At 32.5% G+C, this 26,035-nt stretch overlaps 1 protein-coding gene, 1 long non-coding RNA gene and 1 pseudogene across 4 annotated transcripts; 1 reads left to right on the forward strand and 2 right to left on the reverse strand.

The window, feature by feature from the left end:
• Positions 1-10,737, reverse strand: LOC114305133 (uncharacterized). Its single transcript, XR_014366616.1, has 3 exons — positions 10,181-10,737; positions 5,075-5,594; positions 1-295 (listed from the first exon to the last, which is right to left on the reverse strand). It is a non-coding gene; the product is annotated as an uncharacterized LOC114305133 (long non-coding RNA).
• Positions 10,738-18,696: 7,959 nt separating this feature from the next.
• On the reverse strand, positions 18,697-19,702 carry LOC145824669 (NDR1/HIN1-like protein 1 pseudogene; annotated as a pseudogene). Its single transcript, XR_014366615.1, has one exon. The product of XR_014366615.1 is annotated as an NDR1/HIN1-like protein 1 pseudogene (transcript).
• LOC114279474 (putative alpha-mannosidase At5g13980) lies at positions 19,702-25,036 on the forward strand. Of its 2 annotated transcripts, XM_082925005.1 has the most exons (10): positions 19,702-20,488; positions 20,669-20,713; positions 20,828-20,878; positions 21,940-22,023; positions 22,143-22,231; positions 22,425-22,599; positions 22,828-22,947; positions 23,646-23,741; positions 24,439-24,673; positions 24,768-25,036. In XM_082925005.1, exons 3-7 carry the CDS (start codon positions 20,858-20,860, stop codon positions 22,882-22,884), a joined length of 426 nt encoding a protein of 141 aa, XP_082781131.1. In that variant the 5' UTR covers positions 19,702-20,488; positions 20,669-20,713; positions 20,828-20,857; the 3' UTR covers positions 22,885-22,947; positions 23,646-23,741; positions 24,439-24,673; positions 24,768-25,036. The 2 variants fall into 2 exon arrangements, with proteins under 2 accessions (XP_082781131.1, XP_082781130.1); XM_082925004.1 differs by having other exon boundaries at positions 22,828-23,741.
• Positions 25,037-26,035: the final 999 nt, after the last annotated feature.

The raw sequence follows: 26,035 nt of genomic DNA on the forward strand, positions 1-26,035 counted from the left end.
CATAAATCATCCAATATTCCTTAACATGTTTAATTAAAGTCATCAAATATTTTAAGTTTCATCCAGAAGTAATTCCAAACTACATAATTGTCCAATCCAAAATGTCATGTAATCTATATAATCATCCAATATTCACATCCATCTACCATAAAAATTTAAAACGTAACAAGTACTTGTTATTATGTTTTCAATTTTTATCCATACACATCTATCCAAAAACATATAATCCGTTAAAAAAATGTAACAAGTGCCAACTAGTGTTGTACAATTCAACTCCGTGCACGAGTTCATCCATCTGTACAAAAGAAAAATTAAAAAAAAAAATTAGGTAATTTAAGCAGAAAATATTTGTTAGGGTGTTAACATGAAGCATCTTAATAACAAATGACAACACAGTGAACCTTGTGCAGTCCGGGTATAGTTTACGTTGAGCATCTTGAACAACTTATCAAAGTTCCGTCCATCCACACTCTCAAAACTAGCAAGTAATTCACCGTCTTCATCATCCATTGCAAAACCCCTACAAACCTCTTCCAACGTAATAGGCAAATCATCATTGTCATCCTATCTTCCCCTTCAATTTCACTATATATGTCATGGTGACCTTCATTCAGTATGAGGGTTTAAGCCATGGAAACATGTTCCCCATGGTGCACCTGTAGAGACCCCAACTTTCGTAATTTCTTTTGAAACTCTAACGTTGAGATTATTACAATTTAGACCTTGAATTTTCACCTTATCGCAAATTTAACCTTTGGATTGAAAACGCATTCCGGACGAAACCGTGCAAATCCTAATTGACCTTGGTAGCTTAGTAATCATTCCTAACACTCATACTAATTATTGAACTCTCTAATTATAGATTGATCACTCAAAACCCTAATTTCCAATTTTCATCATTTTCGTTCAATTACTCACCTTTTAATTCAAAGCGGAACAACTCAACCGAGTTATTTTTCCTAACACTATTTCTAAAAAATTCAACATTTGAAATAGATATTTTAATTCATAAATTGAGCCCAAAACCCTCACACTTCATTAAAATTGCACATTTGCCTCAAATTCATTGTATTATATATATAATTGTACACTTCATTATAAAAATCTTTTTCCATAAGTACACTATTTTAAGATGAATTTGTACACAAAAATGAAATGGAAAATCCCTCAAAAACCCTAGTCAATTGAAGCACATTGCCATGGAGATTCTTGTGGTGTACCTTGGAAACAAATTTCATGAAAATAAGGAAGATATTTTGACTTGGAACTAAATTTCTGGAACTTTGTCTTGTACTTAATTTCAATATAGTTCTACTTAAGCCTAACCCCAACTATCTCATGTTTTAATACATAATTAGGCTCCCTAATCATCCTACATTCCATTACATTCAAAGTAAATCTAAAACTTTTTCATTCCATTGGAACCAAGGGCATTTTAAACAATTCACCACTTTTTTCCTATAAATACACCACCCTCCCCTAGCATTTTTGCACAACTCAAAAACATACACATATAATTCAGCCAAGAGAGGGAGGGAAGAGCAAGAGTGAGTTTTGGGAGGAGAAGGAAGAAAAAGAGAGCAAACTTACACAACACCAACCTTAGGCAAGAAAGTAAGCCACAACACAACCCTCTCTTTTATTTTCTCATTCAAATACATGCTTTAGAGGCTTGAATTATTAATGGTCAGATGTGTATATATGGTGTTCATGTGTTTAAATAAGAAGAGTTGAGCCTTAATTGTCACCTTGTATGAATTCTTCCTTAAAATGAAACAAGGGTTATCTTTTTCTATCCATTTCTCACATTATTTCCAAAAGCATACCTTCATTCTAAAAATCTGAGTTATTTATATATTATATAGCATGTTTCATAATAAGAGAAGTGAAAAATTACTCATGGTTTCTCCCTTTATCAATTACTCTTCTTATTTCAAATTTGTGCAAGAAAGACTGGTATTTTCAGCTCATTTTCAAAAAATATAGAAAAATGCAGAAAAATCATCTTGACCTCATTTTTGTATCAAAATTTTCCTTAAAGTGTTATCCTTCAATTAAAATGATTTTATCGAAAAAGAGTGATTGGTTTAAGAGAAAATCCAATTTTTGTAACAGTCGACAAATATGAATAGTGCTGTCCTATTTTTGAAAGATGATTTAGAAACCAAATAAAATTATCTACAAACGATAGAAAGTCCGAGTTAGGGAAAAATCTGGAAATGTCTCTTAGACTGTGATCTTTAAAGTGTATCTAATCTAGAAATTTATGTTTATTAATGATTTCATACTCTTAACTTTATGAATGTGATTCTCATCTCTTGTTTGGGCTATAGTATGATATTTACATTGTTGTGCCTATATTTCTTTACTATGGTGCTTTGATGATGCTCATACTTATATAGGAATTATTGTCTCAATAGTTTGTTCTAACCTTCACTTAAAATATCTAACTCAAGGAGAAACTAAATGGGGTGATATTGGGTTTTCAATCACTTGAATAATGAGGAGATGATAATGTGTTAGGTATGGATTGATGGGACATGTTCCCGAATTAAAAGATAAGTCTTGCATAAGTGATTGTTTTGAAACCCTTGAATGGACTGGTCATATTCGGACCCTAGGTATTTATGACGGATAAGGTTGGAAGAGGTTATGGGTAAGGGCCTCATTTTTTTCGTCTCTTTTAAGGTCTTCGGTTGGCACTATACAGTACATAACCGTTATAGGCATATGGGGTAAGGTCTGCAAAACAGCAAAAGAAGGGACATACTGAATAATCTGAGTCCAAGTCTTGCGGTTAGGATGATGAGATCTCTTTGGAATCCTTTGTTATTGACTTGAATATCATGCTTCATTACTCGATTGTTATAATTGCAATTGTGTATTAGATTGGAAAAAAGGGAAGAGGTGTGTGTGCGTTTACTATGCATTCCAAGCTCATGACTTTTCATGCCAAGTGTTGATGAATTCTACATAGATGACGACGAAGCATAAACATTTGAAGACATATATCTATCCTAGAAGAACTAGGAATTAGTAATCATGTTTTGGGAGTTTAAGTGTTAAAACTCTTGTCGTAATTAAGATATGATCTTGTAACTATTATTTTACTTATATATACATATATCTTTTGTGAACTTATCCTTATCCTTCAGTCAATTTATGTAGACTTTGAGTTAATACCTTGTTAAGATCTGTCAAAAATGTAATTTCGCTGTCTAAGGACATTGGACTTTGAAAAGAGTCTATATTGACTCCTCCAATCTTTCTTGGGATCTTACTTGATTATTGACCAAATGACTCGTTAGTGACATTTCCTAGATTTGCAACCTTAGAAAAATCATGTATTTTGTTAATATGTTACCTGATGTTCCCGATTTTTGAAACGTCACATCACCCAAGTCTTGTAAAAAAGAGAGATCCCTCTTCGAATCAAATGAATCCTAACAATGTGGATCTTCTGTATTTTGTCGTTCAAGAAATCGATACATGGACACCATATCTTATCCTCTAGGCCTACATTTCTCGTCGCAAATTCAATAAATGAATTCACCCCTTCTTGATACCCATCCAACCCTTGTCTATTTGGGCCATCTGAAAGAGGTTAAAGACAACTATAACGCCCTGAAAAGAACCATCCCAGATATTGTTCCCCCAGGCTTTTCCATCACACAACACATACAAAATAGAAACATACATAATAACCAAATTATAACATTCTTTACATTTCTTTCCCTTTGAACCATCTCCCAAAGATTTACAATGTCGTCTTCTTACATACATAACACAACAAAACAATTCAAAGAGTAAGAAACATCTACGACAATTAAATCCCAAGTCTACTTCCTTTCAAGATGTGTCCCATAGTACAACAACTTCAACACAAATATACAATTACAAAACAGTTCAAAGACCCAAGACCAATAGGGTTTCAAAAGAATTGTATCCCGATTCCAAAAAGGTTTCTCCATATCAAAATCATCCCTTGGTAGGCACTTCATCTTCTTTTCCTAAAATCTGTTGACTTTGGATTGTGCATAAGCTCAGTAGGTGATGAATTTAACAAGTTATATAGCCAATTGAATAACCCATGATCATGCAATGCAACATTTGAAATACGTAAATGAAGTAGCATATAAGCGTCTAGGTATATGAGTGAAAATATGCGATGCATGAAATTGTTCCATCTTTTCACAATATCCTCGGGTGGTAAACATACTATGACATTCCAAGTAAGAGCCAAAATTCAAAGCATACATATATAGATATAGATTTGCATACTGAAAATAGTCCCACATTTGCCGACTCCAGAAACGGCGAGGCAATGAGCACCCAAAAACATTTTTCCTTTTACATTTGCTGGCTCCATAAACGGGGGGGACATGGACACCCAAAACCATGTTTTTCCACATTTGGCAGCTCCAGAAACGGCGGGCTTGTGGACACCCAAAAATATTTTCCCACATTCGTCCGGCGATATACGCAGACAGAGCAATTGGGCACCTTGACTCCCCGCGCGGGTACCAATTACATTACACAACTCAAACCTAGCCCGACTCACTACCCGAAAACATAGACTATGTATGAATTTGCAAAGCTTTAATTTTCCCTAAGATGATTTCAAATCATAGAAATTTCATACTTCTCACATCATCATTGAAGGACACCTCATTACCAATCCTTATCGACTCAAGGTGCATATAGAGAAAAGCTTCTAATCCTACATTTCAACCTTAAAGTCATGTAAATACATTCAATTTCATGTTTTTGAAAACAATTGAGCAAAACCCCTCTTTATTGAACAAGTCTCAAAACAAGGGTTTATGAAAGAATTTGGAGTTTTCTCGCTTACAAAAATTGGGGGTTAATTTACACCATCAACTATAATAATTATCATTAATAACCATAATTTCAACCATAATCACAAAGTATTATCCACCTATTTCCAAATCATTTACTAACAACATAATCCATACATACACACACACACACACACATATACTACATGACTAACTATGAAATTACCACATAAGTCATTCAAATTGTAGATATATCGAGTTAAAGACACCCCTACCTCGAAATTGGAAGCTAGAGTTGCGAATCACACTTAAGACGTTGATGAACTTGCGAAACAATCGGTAAAAATGTCGATCTAAGCTTCCTTTCAACTTTCCTTGGAAGATTTGAGTGGATCTTGGGTTGAGATTAGAGAAATCTAGGGTTTATGGACTAGGGTTTTCGAAAAAGTAAGGTTAGAGAGAGAGAGTGAGAATGAAAGGTGGAATGAAAATTAGTAAAGGTCGACTTTTTAAAATATGCTGTCCTGACAACCGCTCGAGCACAACTTCCTTCACTCAAGCGAACAGCACAATTACGAAGGAATCGCTTGAGCGATCATTCCGCCGCTCGAGCAAAAAATAAGAAGTCCCAGAAGTTTTGTAGAGCTAAAGTGAAATTTCTGAGAGTATGAATTCTACGCTCGAGCGACAACTTCACCGCTCGAGCAGTCCCGCCTGCAAAACAGCCAACAACTGGGAGTTGAAGATCTCCGCTTGAACGACCAAATGACCGCTCAAGCGGTCCGAAAAACTCAACTGTCACAACAACCATAACATTAATTAATCTACAAAATATTTAAATAAGTGTTAGAAACTACAAAATATAAGGTTTATATTATAAAGAAGACTACAATTTATGAATATCGGTGAGTTGTATGTTAGGACTAGAATGTTAAAAAATTCATCCACACTTAGAAATTATTAAGAAGCAATAGGAGATGTGCCTATAACTCTTAAGTTTTCCAAAAATATAAACTTGTAATTTGTAATAATTCTTAACGTTTATTTTGTAGGTAAAAAAAGCAACTTTTTTGGTGATTTTATAGCCTGGTTTTATGAACCTAGAAAAAGGGCAAGAAGAGGGTTTCATTTGCAATCTACTTTCGCGTTACAAATTCACAACACAAGGAATGAAGAATCCTATAAAAAAGGATCAAACAATAATAATATGCAGGTTATTTAAAAAAGGATCAAACTAAGTTAATAATATGCCGAGCAGCAGCAATTTGCAAGATGTACATTAGTCTCAATTTACATTGCTCATCAACCTCTAGTGCACCAAATGCCATCCTTCAAAATAAAGAACAAACCAAATTGGGAGCTTTATTAGCAACAAATCCTTTTAATGTATTCTGAATCTATTGTCTATATACATAGGGTTATTCTGCATAAACATGGTTACTAATACCATTCCCTTGATAATTCTTTCCATATTCAATGTCATATTAATCTGCTTGATCCAAAACAGAGCCATAATATAATATAGCGATCCTTTATGCTCTTTCTTGTCTTCCTTGTTACCACCACACACCAATTATATTTGTTATTCATTGGTTTCAGCTTTCAATCCAAGACTAACTAACACATACGTACAAGTCATCAAATGGATCAAAGACTAAAGAGTTGATGAAAAAAATTTACTAAAAAAAAATAGAGTAAAAAAATATTACTTTATTTAGCTTATTTTTTCTTTCTTTCTTTCTTTTTTATAGATCTTTGTAGGTTAGACAGACTAAAAAAAATTATAAGAAACAAAAAAAAAGTGATATAAATGTAGAATAAATTCACTAAATTAAAGAGAAAAAAAAATATGACTTTTTTAATTGATCCCAAACTTAATTCACTAGGCCAATGACCAACCCCAATAACTTTTGTTTGTGTTTAATTCTAGCTAAACTAGTTGACAACCCTATATATCCCCATGTACCAATTAGAATCCCACCCACCCAAAATCACCAACAACAAAATTTCAACATTTAGTTAAACACAAAATTTTCTTTTCTTTTTTTTTTTTTCTCAGCAAAAGGAGGAATTATATTACGGGAAATTCAGCCAAAATCCTTCTATTGGACCCTTGTTTAGTGAAAATGACAACTCAATTTATTTTACTTTATAAACCCCCTAAAGAGTAGGCACATAATTGAGTAACGACAAAGTTAAATATCTTTTTTTGTTCCTTGGACAATATTGCCAGAGTAACATGTTACTGTGAACCAGAGTAATATGTTACTGTGAGACAGAAAAACAGGTTACTGTCAAACAAAGTAATATGTTACTATTTACATCAATTTCAACAATAATAATTTTTTTTTCTTAAGAATTTCATAGTCAACATGGATATTATTTGATAGATCCTAATGAGAGAATTTTAAAAATACTAATTTTATTAAAAAAACGACATCTAGATCAAAAGTTATATTATTTTAAAGTTTAATATTTTGGTAATAGTGATATGTGTTGACTTTTTAAAGAAAACTTTTTGTGCTTATCCTTAATGCATTAAAATTTTAAATTTTATTATGAGAGAATTTTGACCAAATCCCCCTATTAATAATAAGAACAATACAATAGATAGGCTAAGGGATGAAGTTGCATCATTGTCAAAACCTCACATCCCAACTATGTTAGCACCCAAGGCTAAGACCAATCATGCGCATTCCCGTAGCAACAGCAGATTGGAAAGGTTCAATACAAAGATACAGTAGCCAAACAGGCTCCACCTAAAACCAACAACAACTCACCAAAACAGAGTGCTATTCAGCCACCATTTCTAACACAAAATTGAACTTGCTGAATATTGAAGATGAGATCATTGATAGAGAAAGCTACAAGAGTTGGGGAAGACCTAACCCACATGACAATTCTCATTTTAACTAATTCACACAAAATAACTTATTTCAGTATTTATTCTATTATGTGAAATTTACATCCCAGTGAAGCTTATCCAAAAAAAAAATATATATATTGCTCTATAACTATCTCACTTTTTCATTTTAAATTTCAAATTTTTATAGCTTCTTTAATCTTTCTCTTCATTAACACTTTTTTTGTCATTCAGTAAAAACTCAATTGTTGAATTTTCATAACATACGCATCAAGTGCTGTAATTTATATAATCAATTGAATTGTATCATATTGTCTCCTCTTAACATATCCATGGACAAGGTGTAGAACTATATATTACTTTAACTGTTAATATTCCCTTTTTTAGTCCATTCAAAAAAGAGAAGTGGAACCTAAGAAGCATGGAGACTTCTAAGATGTGTCAATGTCGAACACATGTTGGACACTAACTCTTGTTGGATTCTCCCCGATGTGTTGGACACACATTCAAACGTATCCTATTCCTTTTTAAATATTTTCAGAACTAGCCACACTTCAAACACTAGAAAACACACAAAAAAACACAATTCAATTCCGAAAAAATTATTTTAACTTAATGATAAAATAAAAATAATATAGATTTATACCTTATTAATCAGTCTTCCCATATACTTGAACTTTGAGGATTCTTAATCCCGAAAATTTTCAACTTGTTTATAATGAAAGCTTTCTAAAATAGATATTATAACTTTTTTTGTTCACAATTCTTTTGCAGTATGTTAGCTGCAAAAAATGATTTATTATTATTTTGATATAAAAAAATATATTTGCAATGTAAAAATTATGAATAAATTATTATTTTCAAGTACACATCTAAAATTATATATTTATTTGTTGGTGTGTCATTGCCGCGTTATGTCCTAGATTGTTTTGAAATAAAAAATAAAAAAATCCCATGTGTCATGTCATGTATCCATATACATGCTTCTTAAAAGTGGTACACTATCAAAGACAAGACTCAGCAATATGCAAATGAATCATTACCCCCACTAAGAAATGTAGTCAACCCCCAAAAGCCCAGTTTGTGTATATGAAACTCAAGTCAACTGAGTTTCATCTATAATGTTCATGGTCAACAGTTGAATTAAACAACAAACCTCCCCCATCACTCTAGATGCATTTATTACCAAGCAGGGAAAAACTACCTAGAGGTTCAATTAACAAAGCTGACATAGGAGAAGGTTGTAAATTTCTCAGGTATACTAGGTATACTCATAATAATACAGAAGCAAGTCTTGGTAATCTAGGTACTTGCATGTAAGAGTTTTAAAGCTACGTTATCAAAAAGTTTGCTGCACCACATTTTATTATATCTTCCTTTCCCCCTTTTTTTTTTTTTTATTTGGTCTTCCTCCCGCTTCGAATTTTGCCGACGAAATTTCGATTTTAGTCATATGACGCTTGGATATCTATGTATTAACTTGTTCGAAAGGACAAAAAATTAAATAAATAACATACCTTTTCAATTTGGTTTCCACTAGGTCAATATACTCCGAGCACTAGTACCAAGTTAAGACAACCCCACTACACTAGTTTACCATTTCTATATGCTGTTGGAAACTATCAGCAGCTAATTTTGCTGAAGCAGACACTGGAAATTCATATTCAAAGTCTGATCTGAGCCAAACCTAATCCTATCCTAGTTTAAATCATGGCCTGCATATGTTTCAGTTTTTACTAAAAACACACAGTCCCAAATATGTTGGTGAGACTTCTGCATGGTAGATTTTGTTGGTTCTTATAAAGTAAAAATGAGCTTTCACAACATAAATCACCTAAAACCAAACACTCACAACTCATTCATTTGGACAAGATAGAGATTCAAACCTTTGCCTCCAACATCATTAGCCTGTTATTCCTTTTTATACAGATTCCCAGAATATCAACTTGCTCACTTCATTGTTTGCAGTTCAAATCTACAAATCCATAGCATGCTTGGAACAATAGCAACCAGCATATAATAATTATGCACTACTAGATGAATACATCCTTCAGTGTTAGGACTTAATTCTTCTGCTCATACACACTTTACCATTAACATAAATTATTCAGATGCTAATCATAATATGGCAGAGAGTGCATAGATTGATGCAATTTCTGGTCACATAACAAAGAATAAATAAATAAATAAAGAAGAAGATATCAATAAAAGAAACTACATCATGCTAAGAATTCACTATTCTAGCATTCAATCAATTTAAATTCCCAAACAAAAGTAGCAATTATTCAATCTAGACCAATTTCTATCAATAATCAAAAGAAAATAAAATGCCCAAGACATTTTTTTTATTCCCAATAAAAAGAATTCAATTCAAATTCCCAAACAAAAGTTCCAATTATTCAATCCAAACCAATTTCTATCAATAATCAAAAGAAAATCAAATACCCAATAAATTTTAGTAAATTTTTTTCAGAATCAATTGATAAATTCCACGACAAGAAAGGATTGGATATCAGACCTTCTCGTTCAGGGAATTACACTTGGACTGTACAAAGCCATCGGCATCGAAATTATCGGACTTGAAGACGTTGAGATTTTCCTGGAGCTTATTGCCCGAGTCCTTAGGGTTGTTGCTCTTCGCTGCAGTGTTATTCAGTATCCTTGACCGAGACGACTTCGCTGAAGCCATTAAAACTGTATACGATTTCTCAGGTCAAATCAGATCAGATCAACAAATCAAGCGAAATTTAGGGCTTTGATTTGGGAACAAACAAGAAATCGAAAGAACATTATCAAGGGAGAGAATGGATTGCGAGAATTGAAGAAGGAAGAAGAGATCATGATTGAAGCCATGGCGGAACTCGAAGAAATGGGTCGGCGAAGCCATGACGGCAAGATGAGAGGTGGTCAGCGGCGTCGCGATGGCGGTGGTGGCAAGAGGAGAGAGGCGAAAGAAAAGGGCTAGAGGGGAGGCAGAGGACACTGACTGAGAGAGAGAGAGAGAGAGAGAGAGCGAGTAGCGTATGAGAGAGAAAAGTTTCGAGGGGAGAGAGAGAGAGAGAGAGCAGTGAGTTTATGGGCGGGAAAACAAATGATTTAATCCCGTTAATCGGCGAGGCCGCCAATTAATTTTATAAATTCTTCTAAATTTTGAAATGTTTTTCTCTAACTATTTTATTTCTTTGACTATTAAAAAAAAAATTTAATTGTTAAAACTAAATTTTTAACAATCAAATTTTTTTGTCACCAAAGATAAAAAATAATTTTTTTTATTATTTGGCGGTTAAATAATTTTAGTAGTCAAAACTAATGATACAGCAACTAAAATATTTTTTAATTGCCAAAAATAAATTTTTGACGACCAAACTTTTTGATGGCCAAAGATAAAAAGTAAATTTTTGTTTTTAATTCTATGACTAAATAATTTTAGTAGTCAAAACTAACTACACAGCGACTAAAATATTTTTTCGTTGTCAATTGTGGCATTTTTACAGACTAGATTTTTTTTTTCGTCACCAATAATCAATATATCCCAACTAAAAAAAATTAGTAGATAAATATTGTACTTTTGCAACTAATATAATTTTGGTCGTCAATTTCTCAACTTTTGGGGACTAAATTTATAGTCGCCAAAAGTGCAATTTGATGTAGTGAATGAAATGTTATGTCTTTGTTTGCATTTTTATTTCGGTGGTGCTATATGTACCAATTAATGTACACACTAGTGTACCAATTAGTGTTATGTCATTATTTCTGACCCCACCTATTATACAAATTACAAATATATAAAACCTCTAAAATTGTGTCTCATCATTGGTTAGTATACTAATTAGTACATTAATTGGTACATATAGCATTATTCTTCTTGTTTTCATGTTCGTGTTCGGTTTCTTTGTATGATGGTGTGTGAGGAGAGACAGAGGGAGAACCAAGCTAAATTTAAAAATCATCTATCCAGTTTTACTAATTTGGTGATTAGAAATATTGTTGAGAGCTTATAAAATGTTGGAAAATTCTATGGTATATGCACCTTTCGTTATGATTTTTATGTCTTTAATTACGACCTATAGTGTTGTTAGTTGTGACACATTACAATATTAGTTATGACAAAAATTTAGTTATAATTTAAGAGTTGTTCAATTATATCTTATGTTATGTTTCATTTTTTATTTTATTTTTTTTAGTTATGACTATATCATATAATTGAATTATGACATTTATCATAATCATATCCACAAATGTCATAACTTACATATCTACTATAACATTTGGTAACATAATGAAACATATATTTCAAAATGATTAGAAAAGTTTGATAACAAATTTCTATATATTGTTGAGAGCATATAAGACCTGATGAAACGTGAGTCATGAGTCTAATGTTTAATTGAAACGTGATGAAACATAGTCTCGATTTGGTAATATCAATCATGACATGAACAAAGACTTTTAAATTGTCAATATTTTATGAAAAGTTGTTTTTCGTAAATAGGGTTCTCCTATTATGTTGCCCGAAACCCAAATGATTTTAGATTTTGTTTAATTTACTAGTCTATACAAGTCCGATTCCAATTAAGGAAATAGTTCTTCCTGGATGGTGAATTGATTTAATTTTGTCAATATTTAAGAGCAACCATGTTTTATTGGCAATAGGAATTGCTTAATTTTGGAAGTATGAAGATATGATGCTGCTGAGGGCAATATTTATTATAATACCAACCAAAAAACCTGATATGGCATTTATGGATTTAAATAAACTTGCACTATTATAGACGAATATTATGAGTTTGTTCTTTAGATGGATGTAATTGGTGAATAAATTGTCGATTATGTTTGTTAAGAGAGCCAAATATTCTTGTTAAATAATATGTTTATTTATTGTATATTATATTCTCATACGACATTTAGGCTCAAGTTTATTTGTAGCATTTTTGTTTGGTAAGGTGGCTGAGTTTATTTGGTGAAGAAATTGTCGATTATGTTTGTTATGAGAGCTAAATATCCCTGTTAAATAATATGTTTATCTATTGTATATTATTCTCCTAAGACATTTAAACTTAGTTTATTTGTAGCATTTTTGTTTGGTAAAGTGGCTCTAAAGCTATGTAAAATACAGCTCAATTTGTTAAAATGGTTCAATCCAAATTGATCCGCCGGCTAACTGTGAGTTAATTTGATCCGTGATTTTAAATTTATAATCAATCTTTGAAATTGCACCCCTATAGTTAATATATATATATATATATATTTATTTATTTTACCTCTAATGAAATATTAAAATTAAAATCGATCTAACAGAGATTTAAGATGTAGAATTTGTTGTAAACTAATGTTATATATATGAAAAATATTATGTAAAATTAGTCAATGTTTTATATATATATATATATATATAAATATTATGTAAATTAGTATTATATATTATGCAAATATTGAATAATTATTTAAGATTATTCTTCAATCAACTAATATGTTGAAATTGTCCAAATTGCCCAAACCGCCATTTGGTTATTTGTTAATCCGTCATTCACAGTTTGCTTTATAATTTTATCCTTAAACTGCACCATGCACACCCTAGGTGGCTACATTGTTCCTTATTATATATTTATTTATTTATTTATTTTTGTGGATATTGAGTATATACTATCTAATTTTTTATTTTTATTTTTTTGAACAATACTATCTAATAATTGGGATTCACATTTTTTTTTTTATAGTAAAAGTTTTAGTATATAGCATTACTCTTTCATTGATGCATTCTTGAAATACTTTATTTAGGGATGTTTATGATTTGATTTGGTTTAATTTAGAAGTAAATCAAGAATTAAACATATAGTCCTACGAAATTTATAAACCAAATCAAATTATGAAAATTTTATAATCAAATCAAATCAAATTGAACAAATAAAAGCTGATTTGGTTCAGTTTAAAACAATAATTTTAAAAAATGTTGTCATTTTTATTCAAAACATAATCACCAAATATTATTCACAATTTACTTAAGATAAAGTAACATGTCACAATCGGAATAGGAATATATGGATCTTGGTGTTTAAAAAGGCAAGTTCAGTTCTAAACCACAAATTATTTTTTTTTTCGATTAGAAAAAATATATTAATGGAATTCAATCTACATAAAGCATTGAGACAACATCAAAAAACAAAACCATGCAACATTAAACCAGAATTATAATAATTATAAAAAATTACAATTAAACTGTAAATTACAATTTACCTATTTAAAAATCAAGATGAAACCGTATATTATGAAAATCAAACTGTTCAATTAGGTTGACTTTTTTTATTTTTTACTCAATCATACTTTTATGTGTAGTCATTTATTACTTTACATCAATATATATATATAGAATTTCCATATATATAAAAGAAAAAAGTTGCACACTATGGGTTTTCCATCATAAGTTCAAATTATGAAAATAACATTGCCGCATAAGAAAATAAGATTGAATATATTTGACCGTAAAAAAATTGTGAGCACTGAGACATTTTCTTTTATTTCATATGGGTAATGAATCATGATCTCTAGGTGCTGTAATTTGCACAAACAGTAAAACTCCAAATTCAATTCTTTGCTAAGTTTAGAATGGACTAATAAATTCTATTAAAAGCCTTGAAATTAATTCAAAAAATGTTCTAATGAAGAAGAAACAAACCATGTAACATACAGACCACAATTTATTTTCTCTTTATTTGACACACTTCAATAAGGAATCAAATTGGAGATTATTACCGGGGGGAGAGAGAGAGAGAGGGTCCCTGTAGGCCTCATGTAAGTTATCCATAGAACCTTTAGCCCTTATCAAACTCTTCCCCATTGTTCAGCTTTGATATTCCCATGCCATGGAAGCTGTCATACATCACACAACATTTAGGCTCCATTTGCATTTATGACTTTGAAATGCATGAATTTAATATTAATCATTCAAGGAGAGAAAGTAAGAAGAATAGCTCATATTTAGATATGATAGTTTATCTATGTATTTCAATATTATATTAAGAAATTTATCATGATGGATTTGAAATATCTATGAAAAAAATAATTATTTGGAATCATTCTAAATATTCTCTTTTTAGCTACAAAAATGTTACAAAAAATAAATCTTTTTCAGTTTTTCTACCCACCAATAATAGCTAATTCTTCAATATTTTTATAAAATTGATTTAAAATACGTCCAATCAAACAGACTCTTTTAGTGAATTTCTTAAAATATTTTAGACAACAACTTTAGATAATATCATTCTAAGATTTTTTTTTCTTTTATTGGATTAATTACTATACTCTCCACCCAATTGATTTTTTTAGGTCGTATTTGATTTGAAAATAACGGATTTTAACTCATTTGATTCATATTTTGCGAGTAACTAAAACATCCTCGTCAAGATAACTTATCCTCCTTTATCCAGTCACTACAACAAAAACAAACTTTAGTGACACTATACTAGTGTCATATTTTTAGAAAATGTCACAAAAACAATATTTAGTGACACGTTTTAAAAAAATGTCATAGAACCACAAACATATAAGGCTTTAATGGCATTTCAATAAAGAAATGTCACATCAATTTTATGACGTTTTATAAAAGAATGACATAAGAAATTGTTTTAGTAACATTTATCAACAGATGCTACTAAATTTTAGTAACAATGGCATTTTTTAAAAAATGTCACTAAACTAAATAGGTTAAAATTACTTTTTATGGCATTAGATAAAAAGTGTCATAAACAAATATTTTATAACATTTTGAAAAATGCGACTAAAAGTCAAAAACTTGGAATCTAAAGAAATAAGGGTGCGTTTGTTTGGACGGACTGGATAAGGGGGGATTGTAATCTATCATACTATTAGTCCCATGATACATTGTCTCGGGACTATTTGGTTTGACTAAATTTGTATCCTATGTTTGTTTAGTCATGGGATTAGATGTCTGGATTGGACTATTTTTAGTTATCTAATGTTTGTTTTGGATATTATGGAGAAGGATAAATGCTCAAATGACTGTTTTATCATTTTCAATTATTTACTAAGTAATAGCAATATTAAACATAGTTTTAATATTTTAATTATTTTTAGCTAGATTAAATAAAAAATTATTTTATTTTATTTTTTGCACAATATTTTAATTATTTTAATTTATTATTTTCCATTAAATTTATAATTTATAATTTATATTTTTTATTTAATATATAATTTTAAATTAACAACAATAAAAAATAATTTTATTTAATATATAAATTAAATTTTCAACAACACTAAAAACATTTAATTTATAAGGCCATAATTTATAATTTATTATTTTTAAATAAATTTAATTTGTAATTTATATTTTTTATTTAATATATAATTTTAAATTAACAATACTAAAAATATAATTTAATTTAATATGTAAATTTAATTTTTTAACAACACTAAAAAAATTTAATTTATAAGGCCATAATTTATAATTTATTATTTTTAATTAAATTTTATTTATAATTTATAATTTATAATTAAAATTTTTTATTTAATATATAATTTTAAATTAACAACACTAAAAAAATAATTTATAAATATTAAAAGACTATTTTACCATTTTCTAATTGTTTACTAAGTAATAACATGGAAGTAAAATGAACATTCACAAAATAATCTCATGGAATACCAATCTCATGATTTCTATAGAATAGGATAGTCTCATATTTGTGGGACTAATAACTATTAGTCCAAAACAAAATTTTTCAAACAAACAATAAACTATTAATCCGACAAAATTAATAATCTAATCTCACCCTCCTAATCCTTCGATACAAACACACCCAAAGGGTCTAAAATAATAGATGGTGCTAATAGCACTATAGATGGTGCTAATAGCACTATATATAAAAGCGTCAAACGCTCAATTGTCCAACATCTGCTTGTCCATGGCGGTGTGATCGGCACTGTTCTGGAGGCGCCAAATTCCATGGAAGCCTGCAAATATCAGTTGGTTGAAGTCGGTACCTAATGTAAAATAAATTGATGTATATTTTGTATTGTTGATATTGATATCTGTATATTACAAGTCCTATATATAGAGAGGTTTTGGGAGTAGTAGGTGTAGAGTGGGTGGTGGTAGTAGGTAAAGTGGAGGTGGTAGGTGGAGTGGGTGAGGAGTAGTGGAGGTGTGTAGTGGTAGTGGTAGGTTTTAGTGGTGTAGGAGGTGTACATTAACAGCCCCCCTCAAACTCAAGGAGGATAGGAACTAACCAACTTGAGTTTGGAGAGAGTAACAAACAGAAAAGTAAACTGATAAATAAAATAAAACAGGATAGGAGACACGGTATGGTCGTGTCAGACCGTTGTAGCAGACAGTTTACGGGGTCATGTCGGACCGTTGTAGCAGACAGTTTACGGGGTCATGTCGGACCGATGTAGCAGACACTGTGTGGTCGTGTCAGACCGATGTAGAAGACAGTTTACGGGGTCATGTCGGACCGTTGTAGAAGGTTGTGATGATGTACCAAGGGGGCGACTTAGGGAGTGCGCCATGAGTGACTTATACATGACACTGTGTATAACCCCCCCTCAAACTCAAATAGGTTGGAAGAGAGAAACCTATTTGAGGTTGAAACAAAGGGATTGAGAAAGCTGCCCAAAAGAGATACATGGATATATACATCAAACTCTCAAAAGTTGTGCCTCAAAAAGGCGTGCCCGCACCCTCAAAAGGCGTGCCATCAAAAGGCGTGCCATATGCATCAAAAGGCGTGCCATGAAAAGGCGTGCCAGGTTGTCGGCGTCAAAAGGCGCGCGATGCGCGTGGCTGTCTCTGTGTCATGGTCTTTATAAACCGAAGCGGAGGAGGCAGAAACTGAGACAGAAAAAACTGAGAGAAACCTCTGAAAAATTCTTCATTTTGCTGAGAAAGAGAGGTCGTTTTGCTGAGAGAGATAGTCTGTAACACTCTGTTGCTGTTGCCCAGAAAATGGCTTCGTCGTCCCGCGGGCTGCTCACCCTCTTTCCCGACCTCAACGAGTCCACAGGAGAGAGAACTGGTGCGGTGGCCAGTGAACCGCAACCAAACACTGCTGGGTTTGCTCCGCTGAACTTTCCGATGCGGTCTGTGGAGCAAAAAATGGCGGTGCAGTCGGATGTGGAGGCCAATCAGTATACGTTGAAGACATGTGTGGAGTCCATGACGACGGTTACTAATTTGTTGCACCGGCTGCAGAGTAGGACAAATGAGGTGCAGCAATTAAACGCCCAGCTGGCTCTGCTCCAACGCATGTATAAGGATGCGCGAGCAGAGATAAGCGTGCTAAGGGCAGAAAACAAGGAGCTGAAGCGGAAGGCCACCGTGATGTTCCGATTTGGAGGGCCGCCATATGCTGCAGTGGAGGAGCAGGGAGTAGTGATCGTGCCCAGTGGAGGGGGAAACACGGAGGCAACACCGTCAAGGGCCGCTCAGGACGGGGGCAAAAAGAAGAGACCGGCGGAATAGGCGAAGAAGTGAGGTCGGTTGGTGGCCGGCTGCAGAAAAGAAAACAAAGCTGTTGTTGTTGTTGTTGTTTTTTTTTTTTTTTTTTTTTTTTTTTTTTTTTTTTTTTTTTTTGTAAAATGATGATCGGGGTTGATTCCGGAGATGAATAAAATATGGGTGTTGTGTAAATGTGTAAATTGTTGGATTTTTTTTTTTTTTTTTTTTTTATTTTTTTTTATTTATTTATTTATTTTTTTTTTTTAAAAAAAAAAAAGATATATATATATATATATAAAAAAAAGTGGGGAACAACATGATGTCTACCATCAATGAAGGGTTAGAAAAAAAAATAAAAGTTGATTAAAAAATAAAGTGGGGAAAAGGTAGATGGGTTTAAAAAATAAAAAAGAGGATGGGTGTGTGTGCAAGATTGGTTTAAAAAAATAAAAAAAAGGAGGATGGGTGTGTCGGCAAAAGGGAAAGGATGATATGGCTGCCCAAAAGTGTTTTTATTGTGGTGCATCAGACTTTGAAAGGTGAAAAATTATAAAATAAATAAAAGTGTTTTTATTGTGTGTCCACCTCAACAAACTCCACTCATTCAAACAAGTGGTCTTAGTATATGTTAGTGCTGCCCAAAAGTGTGAGGTGGTAGTGTCCAGAGACGAAGGTGCCAACTTTGAATCTAACCCGTCCTTGAATCCTGATGGTAAGAATGACTGTTCCATCGGCCTGGTCCTGGCTGAGTCCAACGCCGTTGTATGGAGCCACGGGGACGTTGACGCCTGACACTATGGGTGACCAAACGTTGATTTCCTTGTGGCCCTGATACGTGGATGGTATGGCGGTGTAGTAGGTGATCTGCTGGTTCTGGTAGATGGCGAAGATGTCGAGCTTGTCGTAGTAGACACCGATCTTGTCGTTTGGGTTACGGGATGCGATGGTGACTAGAATGGTGGAGGTGAGGAAGTTTGGTGCCGTGACGTTGAAGGCGTAGACGGTGGCGTCTTGGAGGACGAAGCGGGGTTTCTTGGGCTGGAGGATGGCCCATATTAGGAGGACGATTATTAGGATGATGAAGATCAAGATGAGGAGTCCACCGAAAAACCGCCGGAGCCTCTTCCTCCGCTTGTCCTTGTGGTGGCTGCACTCCTTCTCCGACATATGTTCCCTCCTCTCTTGGTCCTCGTGCTTTTCTTTGGTATTGATTGGGAGAGAGAATGAGATGGCAGTGTGTGTGTGTAGCTCTGATTGTGCTGTGTGGTTGAGATCCGACGTGCAGAAATAGTTGGAAGATGAGAGGTCCGGCGGGCGGCCAAGGCGAGGCTGCCGCCCGCCGGTGAAGCGAAAATATTAGGTTCTTAACCTAGCTCTGATACCATGTAAAATAAATTGATGTATATTTTGTATTGTTGATATTGATATCTGTATATTACAAGTCCTATATATAGAGAGGTTTTGGGAGTAGTAGGTGTAGAGTGGGTGGTGGTAGTAGGTAAAGTGGAGGTGGTAGGTGGAGTGGGTGAGGAGTAGTGGAGGTGTGTAGTGGTAGTGGTAGGTTTTAGTGGTGTAGGAGGTGTACATTAACACCTAAAGTCGTTCCCTAACCTCTTTGGATTCGTACAATCTGTTACTTTGCGTTTTGGTTTTGAGTTTTGCATTCTCTGTTCTTTTGCCGTTTTTGATTTGGTATTAATCTGCTACCGGTTGCTGTCCCGTGTCTATGATTCTTTGTTGTGTTGCTGATTTTCTCTGCATGGATACATTTGCACAACATCTGTTTGACAATATGCCCATAAGATAAGAGCAATAAAAATCAGTTGTCTAAATTTTCTGCGTGATTGAGCTACCCATTATTAGAACTACTTGCTGTTCTAGTTTTACTCTTAAGAGTATGAATATAGACTGAAGATGTCAACATGCAGATATCGCTTTTTAAGATTATCATCGCAGCATAAACAAAAGCCAATATTAATGCATAGTTTTTATTGAATAAAATATAAAATTTAACATGTAAAAATGCAAGAAGAGTTAAAATATTTAACTGATATTTTGTACTAGTTTGTTCAATTTTATTGTGCTATCATAACATGAGATTCTATTTAATTTTTGTGTTTTTATTTTTGCTTTTGCTTTTTCTTTTTATTTTTTTTAAACTTGTGGTTCACTATGTTGATTATCCATTTAGCATTTTAGGCTATTTGTTTGAGGGGCACGGTTGGCCATCTTCAACTATCTCCGAGACACCTCCTGAGGACAAAGCCGACAGAGCAATGTTAATTGATACTCTCTAGCTACTTTATTCAATTTGATGATCAAGTCATAAACGCATTGAGGAATTCTATTTTTTGGTTTTGATATGCGAAAAAGGTTTGATTATCTTTGAATTTCTGTGCAAGTTCTCGATTTTGTGCTAATTTCGAAGAATCAAAGAGATTTTTTTTAGGCTGTATCATCAATTAGTTGGCTATATTTTTTTTATTTTTTTGATAAATACCAATCAATTAGTTGGCAATTTTTATGGACTGTTTTAGGGTTATTTATCTGTAGGACTGGAAGACTGAAAGATACAAGGAAATTATCAAATCTGGAACTGTAAGTAGGAATTTATTTATTCTTCATTTATGATTACTTGTTAGTTTATCTATGTGGGTAATTATTCTGGATGAATGATTTTGAACAAAATGGATTTGCGTTGTCAATGGGCAGGTGGAGTCCACACCCGGAGTTTTGAGATTGATGGATGAGGCCAAGGCTGCTGTAAGATAGGCATTTACCTTATAAGTGCAATCGTCACTTTGTCATGGCTCTTAAGTTTTTCATTGTATTTGCATATGTTATCCACAGTTAATTAGGTTAGGCTACTTTTCTTTCCAAAGTTTAGTCAAATTCCATGTTCCTTTTCTTACATGAAGAATCATATTTGAATTAACTTTTTTGGCTGACGATTATAGGGTAAAAAATTAGAAGTCTTCTCTGCTGCAACTAAAGAAGTTCTTTTTCAATCCTTAAACTTTTTTTTTTTTTTCTTTCCTATCAAATTTAAATTTAATGGAAAAAGTGCTCAAAATCCATCTCCAACCTTTTCCTAAAATGCTTATCAAATCAAGGGAAAAACACTTTTTTCATCAAATTGAGTGAAGCATTTGGAATATTCTCCATATTGAGTGAAGCATTACCAAATTGTACTAACAAAGAAAAATGACCCAAAAGAATTTGCAAAGCAAGTTTATGTTTGTGGGTTTTTGCTTGTTTCATGCTAAAAATGTATTAGATTCATTAATTTCGATTAGTATTTGAGTTTATATTGATGGGTTTGTGATTGTTTCGGGCTGCTTGTGTTTAAAATGTATTAGATTCATTCATGTTGATCAGTATTCGAGTTTTTATTATTTATGTTTGCTTGTTTCAGGCAACTTGTGTTCAAAATGTATTAGATTAATTAATTTTGAGTAGTATTCAAGTTTAAATTGATGGGTGCTTGTTTCAGGCGGCTTGTGTTCAAAATGTATTAGATTAATTAATTTTGATTAGTATTCGAGTTTAAATTGATGGGGTTTTGCTTGTTTCAGACGATGTGTGTTCAAAATGTTATTAAATTCATTGATTTTTTTATGAGTGTTTGAGTTTTTATTGATGTTTTTCTTTTGTCTCAGGCAGTGTGCGTTCAAAATGTTATTAAATTCGTTGATTTTGATTATTATTCGAGTTTATATTGATGGATTTTTGCTTGTTTTAGGTGCACCGTGTTCAAAATCTATTTGATTCATTAATTTTGATTAGTATTCAAGTTTATATTGATTAGTTTTTGCTTGTTTTAGGTGTCCTGCGTTCAAAATGTATTAGATCCATTAATTCCGGCATTGTTGGCCGAAAAAAATCGGAAGTTCATTTTCATTGAACAGGTAACAACCCATTTCCTTTCGATATATGTATTATATAAATGGATTTGTTACTGACACAATCACACGAAGATACGCAGATTGAAAGTTGAATTGATTGAGAGTTATATGTTTGATTACAGGCATTTTTCCAGCGATGGTGGAGGGACCAGAGCGAGGCAGTCCAGAGTATAACCAAGCAGTTTGTCAGCACAGGTCAACTAGAGTTGATGTATACAATTGCATATGCCCATTTAATTTTATACCTAAAACTTGGTCTCTGTATTTGCTTTATTTTTTAAGTTCGCAAAGATGGAAAATGAGACCAATATGGTTTTGATTGAGCACGTTGCTCACAAGAGTGGCTATTTTAAGGCAGTGGACTAATTCAAATTTTTTTCCTTCTGTTTTTTGAATGGGTGCAGAAATGGTGGTTGCTGCATGGATGATGAGGCGGCCTCACATTATATTGACAAGATAGATCAGACTACACTTGGGCACTGGTTTATCAAAGAGAAGTTCACTGTGACTCCAAGAGTTGGTTGGCAGATTGATCCCTTTGGTCATTCTGCAGTGCAGGCTTACCTTTTGGGGGCAGAGGTATGACTGTGTCGGTGTTGTTAGTCCTTAGCATAGGTAATTGTTGTTTATGTATGGTTTTGTCACTAACCATCAAGACACTAAAGAATATTATTATCATGAAGGAAATAAAAAAAAAAATTGTACAATCTCCAAAAAATTGAAAAAAAAGAAGTTAATTTGATCCACACAAGTTTACCATATTACACACTGCAAGTTGATTGAATTTGAGTTCTTTTGTTCATTTAGGTTGGATTTGACTCTTTTTTCTTCGGCCAAATCGACTACCAAGACAGAGATAAGTGAAAAAATGAGAAGAGCCTTGAGGTTGTCTAGCAGGGCTCTAAGAGTTTTGGTTCATCTGCACGGGTGAGTGACTCGGTGATATTTGTAGCATAAACTATAAATGGCTCAATTTTTGTTGCTCTCCCCATTTTGTTTGGCCTCCACTGCAAGTAGAAACTTATTATTGCTTTGTGAGGTAACACCCCCCCCCCTCTCTCTCTCTCTCTCTCTCTCTCTCTCTCATTGAATCTATGAACTTCGAGGAGAGAAACTCTTTACAGAAGTTGTCTAGAATTACGTATACATACATTCGCAGGATTAGTTGGAACTACGGTGGTGACGAAAAATAACTATGGTTGTAGGACATGTCTTTTGAACTTCTTTTATTTTATGGAGTTTAGGGTCGTTATTAGTTTATTTATTTATTATTTTTTTTACGACTTTGGTATTTTGATAGTTTGGTATTGTGGGTTATTTTCTAATTTTACATTATTTAAGTTGTTTTGACTATTTGTTGCTACTTTAATGTTGGGAGGCATTGGATAGTCATGAATTTATGATGGATGGTTTGGTTGACATTTTTTTTTTTTTTTTATCCCTTGTATTTTTTTTTAGCATTGAAGTTTACTTAAATAGATTGGGTCGAAAACATTTCGATTTTTGTTTCACCCTTAGGATTTAGATGATGGAATATTAATTGGGGTTTAGTTCTAATTTAATATTTAATTGTCCAAATTTTGGGTGTGACACAAACCAAATTTGATGAGGCAAAATCCAAGCAGATCAAGATAGAGACAGAGGCGAAAGTCCAACAATTCTGAAATTGGTGAAGCAAATTTGATTTTGGCGGAACAAAGAGGCGGGAGCCAAATAATGAAGTAAGGGTTTTTCATTCTTTATCTTTCATGCCATCCTTATCTACCATCTACACCACAAATTTGTTGTATTTTCATCTTCTACGATCAGAGTTCATTAGGTATTCTTTCTCTCTTTCTCACTCTCATCAAACACACACAATACCTCTATCTTCGTCACTTATTTATGACCTTCTTGTTTTAGGCATAAAACTTGATACAATTTGGAAAATCTAATCTTTTAACTCATGAATTTATTAATTCTCATCTTTTAATATAAAAGGTTAGTTGTGATTTACTATTATTGTATTTATGTTGTGATTTTATATAATATCTTGCAAGTGTTTGTTTAAATGCTTCAGTAGAATTTTGTATTATTTTGCTTTGTTTTTATTTTTATTTTTATTTTTATACCCTTTTTCTGTTTGTAAGGATGAATAAGATAACAAAATAATACTAATCTATTTTCACACCATCACTTCAAGAAAGATTCTAAAACCCCATCTATGTAAAAAAAAAAAATTGGCATTCGTAAACATGGTATTTCTAAAAGTCCCAATCAAGTGATTAAATCACGTGGCTTGCTTATTTACTAGAGAAATGCATATCACTTTAAGTTGTGATCATCTTCACTCTGGCACTTTGTACTAGTTTATTTTTTAAATATTATTTATTAATTGTAAATATATAATTACTTAAATAGTTAAATCTTGATTTACAGGTGAGAGATGTAGTTGTTCTAAAAATTATCATTAGGCCAACAGAAATAGTTGCAATCGGAGCACTTGCATAGACCATCTAAAAAAGTAGAAGGGGAAGAACTAGGACCTGACTATTGGGAGGTACATGTTCAAGTGCCAGTCAAACCTAATGAGAGCTTGATTCGATCATATGGACATGTCAGAACAATTAGACAAGCTATTGGAGCTCATGTTGCTTAGCCAACTCCATTTGTGGTATATTTCTTTTGTAAATACTAATTTAATTAACAAATTTATATTAACTTAATATAGTTTCAATTACCTTTATATGTTTATCTTTTGGATGCAGCTTTCGCAAGTTATGGATGCTAGCTGAGAATATTTATACAAATGAGGTTGAGAACTTGGAAACTGAATTTGTTTTGATAATTTGTCTCTTCGGAAGATGGATATCACTATGGCTTTTTAGAATTTATGGTTGGAATAATTTTCTTTAAAAATTTTTTTTGCTTTAACTTTGTTAGTCTGGTAGAATATTTTATAATTTTGATTTGTATTGCAATATACATAAATTTATATTTTTAGATAAAAAAAATGATTGTGGTTTGAATTTTTTTGTTTTTGTTTTTAATGTGATGATCCTATGGTGGTAATATTTGTTTATTATTATGAAAATATTACATGATGAATGTATGTCAAATTAATATAGGATGTGGCAATAAATATTTATTTTTTTATAAAATTCATTCAATTTTCACAAGCATTTACGCATGTTTAGTTGTGACTTTTAAAAGTGTCAATGAAAAGAACATATAGGTGGCATTTCGTAATAGTGGTAGTAGCTTTACAAAGTGTCACTAGAATAAGTTCCAATGACACTTATATCCATTTAGTGGCACAAATGAATTGGATTTAGTGACATTTATGAAGTTGTTAAAAATATCAATTGTGGCATAACAAGCGTCATTAAAAATTTATGGTGGCATTTTTTAGATTGTAAGATTTTTTTAATGGCACTTGATAGCATCACGAATAGTGTCTACCATGGCATTAAAGTGTCACTGAAAGTCTTTAGTCTTGATAGCGTAATGGCACTTACAAGTGTCACTGAAGTGCCACTAAGTCTTTTTTTAATGGCGTTTGATAGTGTCACAAATAGTGCCTATCATGACATCAAAGTGTCATTGCAAGTCTTTAGTCATGATGGTGTAGTGGCACTTGCAGTGTCACTGAGGTGCCACTAGTATCTACCGTGGCACGAGTATAAATGACACTTGTTTAAAATGCCACAAGGCTAAAAAATGTCATTAAAAGGATAGTTTTGTGGCACTTTCAAATGTCACCAAACTTTTTTTTTCAAAGGGTTCACGGTATTTCACATAAACAAAACACAATCTAACAGAAAATGATGTGGGGCTTTTAACTTATCAATTAGTTAACGTTACTTATGCCTATGGTTAGTCCTCCAATACGCTAGTTACCAACCTTAAAATATATTATGCAACGAACCTGCTTCAGAGATGGTCCAGTTCTTGTCAAATCCAACTGCCCAGAACAAATATCCACCAAGGCTATTCGCTCGAGTGAAGTTCACCTTGTTGTTGATCGATTCCATGT

Source organism: Camellia sinensis, chromosome 4 (genome assembly GCF_055761805.1).
Source record: "Camellia sinensis isolate YWXY chromosome 4, ASM5576180v1, whole genome shotgun sequence".
Taxonomy (NCBI): domain Eukaryota; kingdom Viridiplantae; phylum Streptophyta; class Magnoliopsida; order Ericales; family Theaceae; genus Camellia; species Camellia sinensis.

Bases quoted from the DNA above. Each gene is read 5' to 3' on its own strand.
- LOC114279474 (XM_082925004.1), top strand. From the start codon at position 20,858: ATGGATGAGGCCAAGGCTGCT. The intron at 22,024-22,142 runs GTAACAACCCAT...GTTTGATTACAG, and splicing joins AGTTCATTTTCATTGAACAG to GCATTTTTCCAGCGATGGTG. The intron at 22,232-22,424 runs GTATACAATTGC...GAATGGGTGCAG, and splicing joins ACAGGTCAACTAGAGTTGAT to AAATGGTGGTTGCTGCATGG.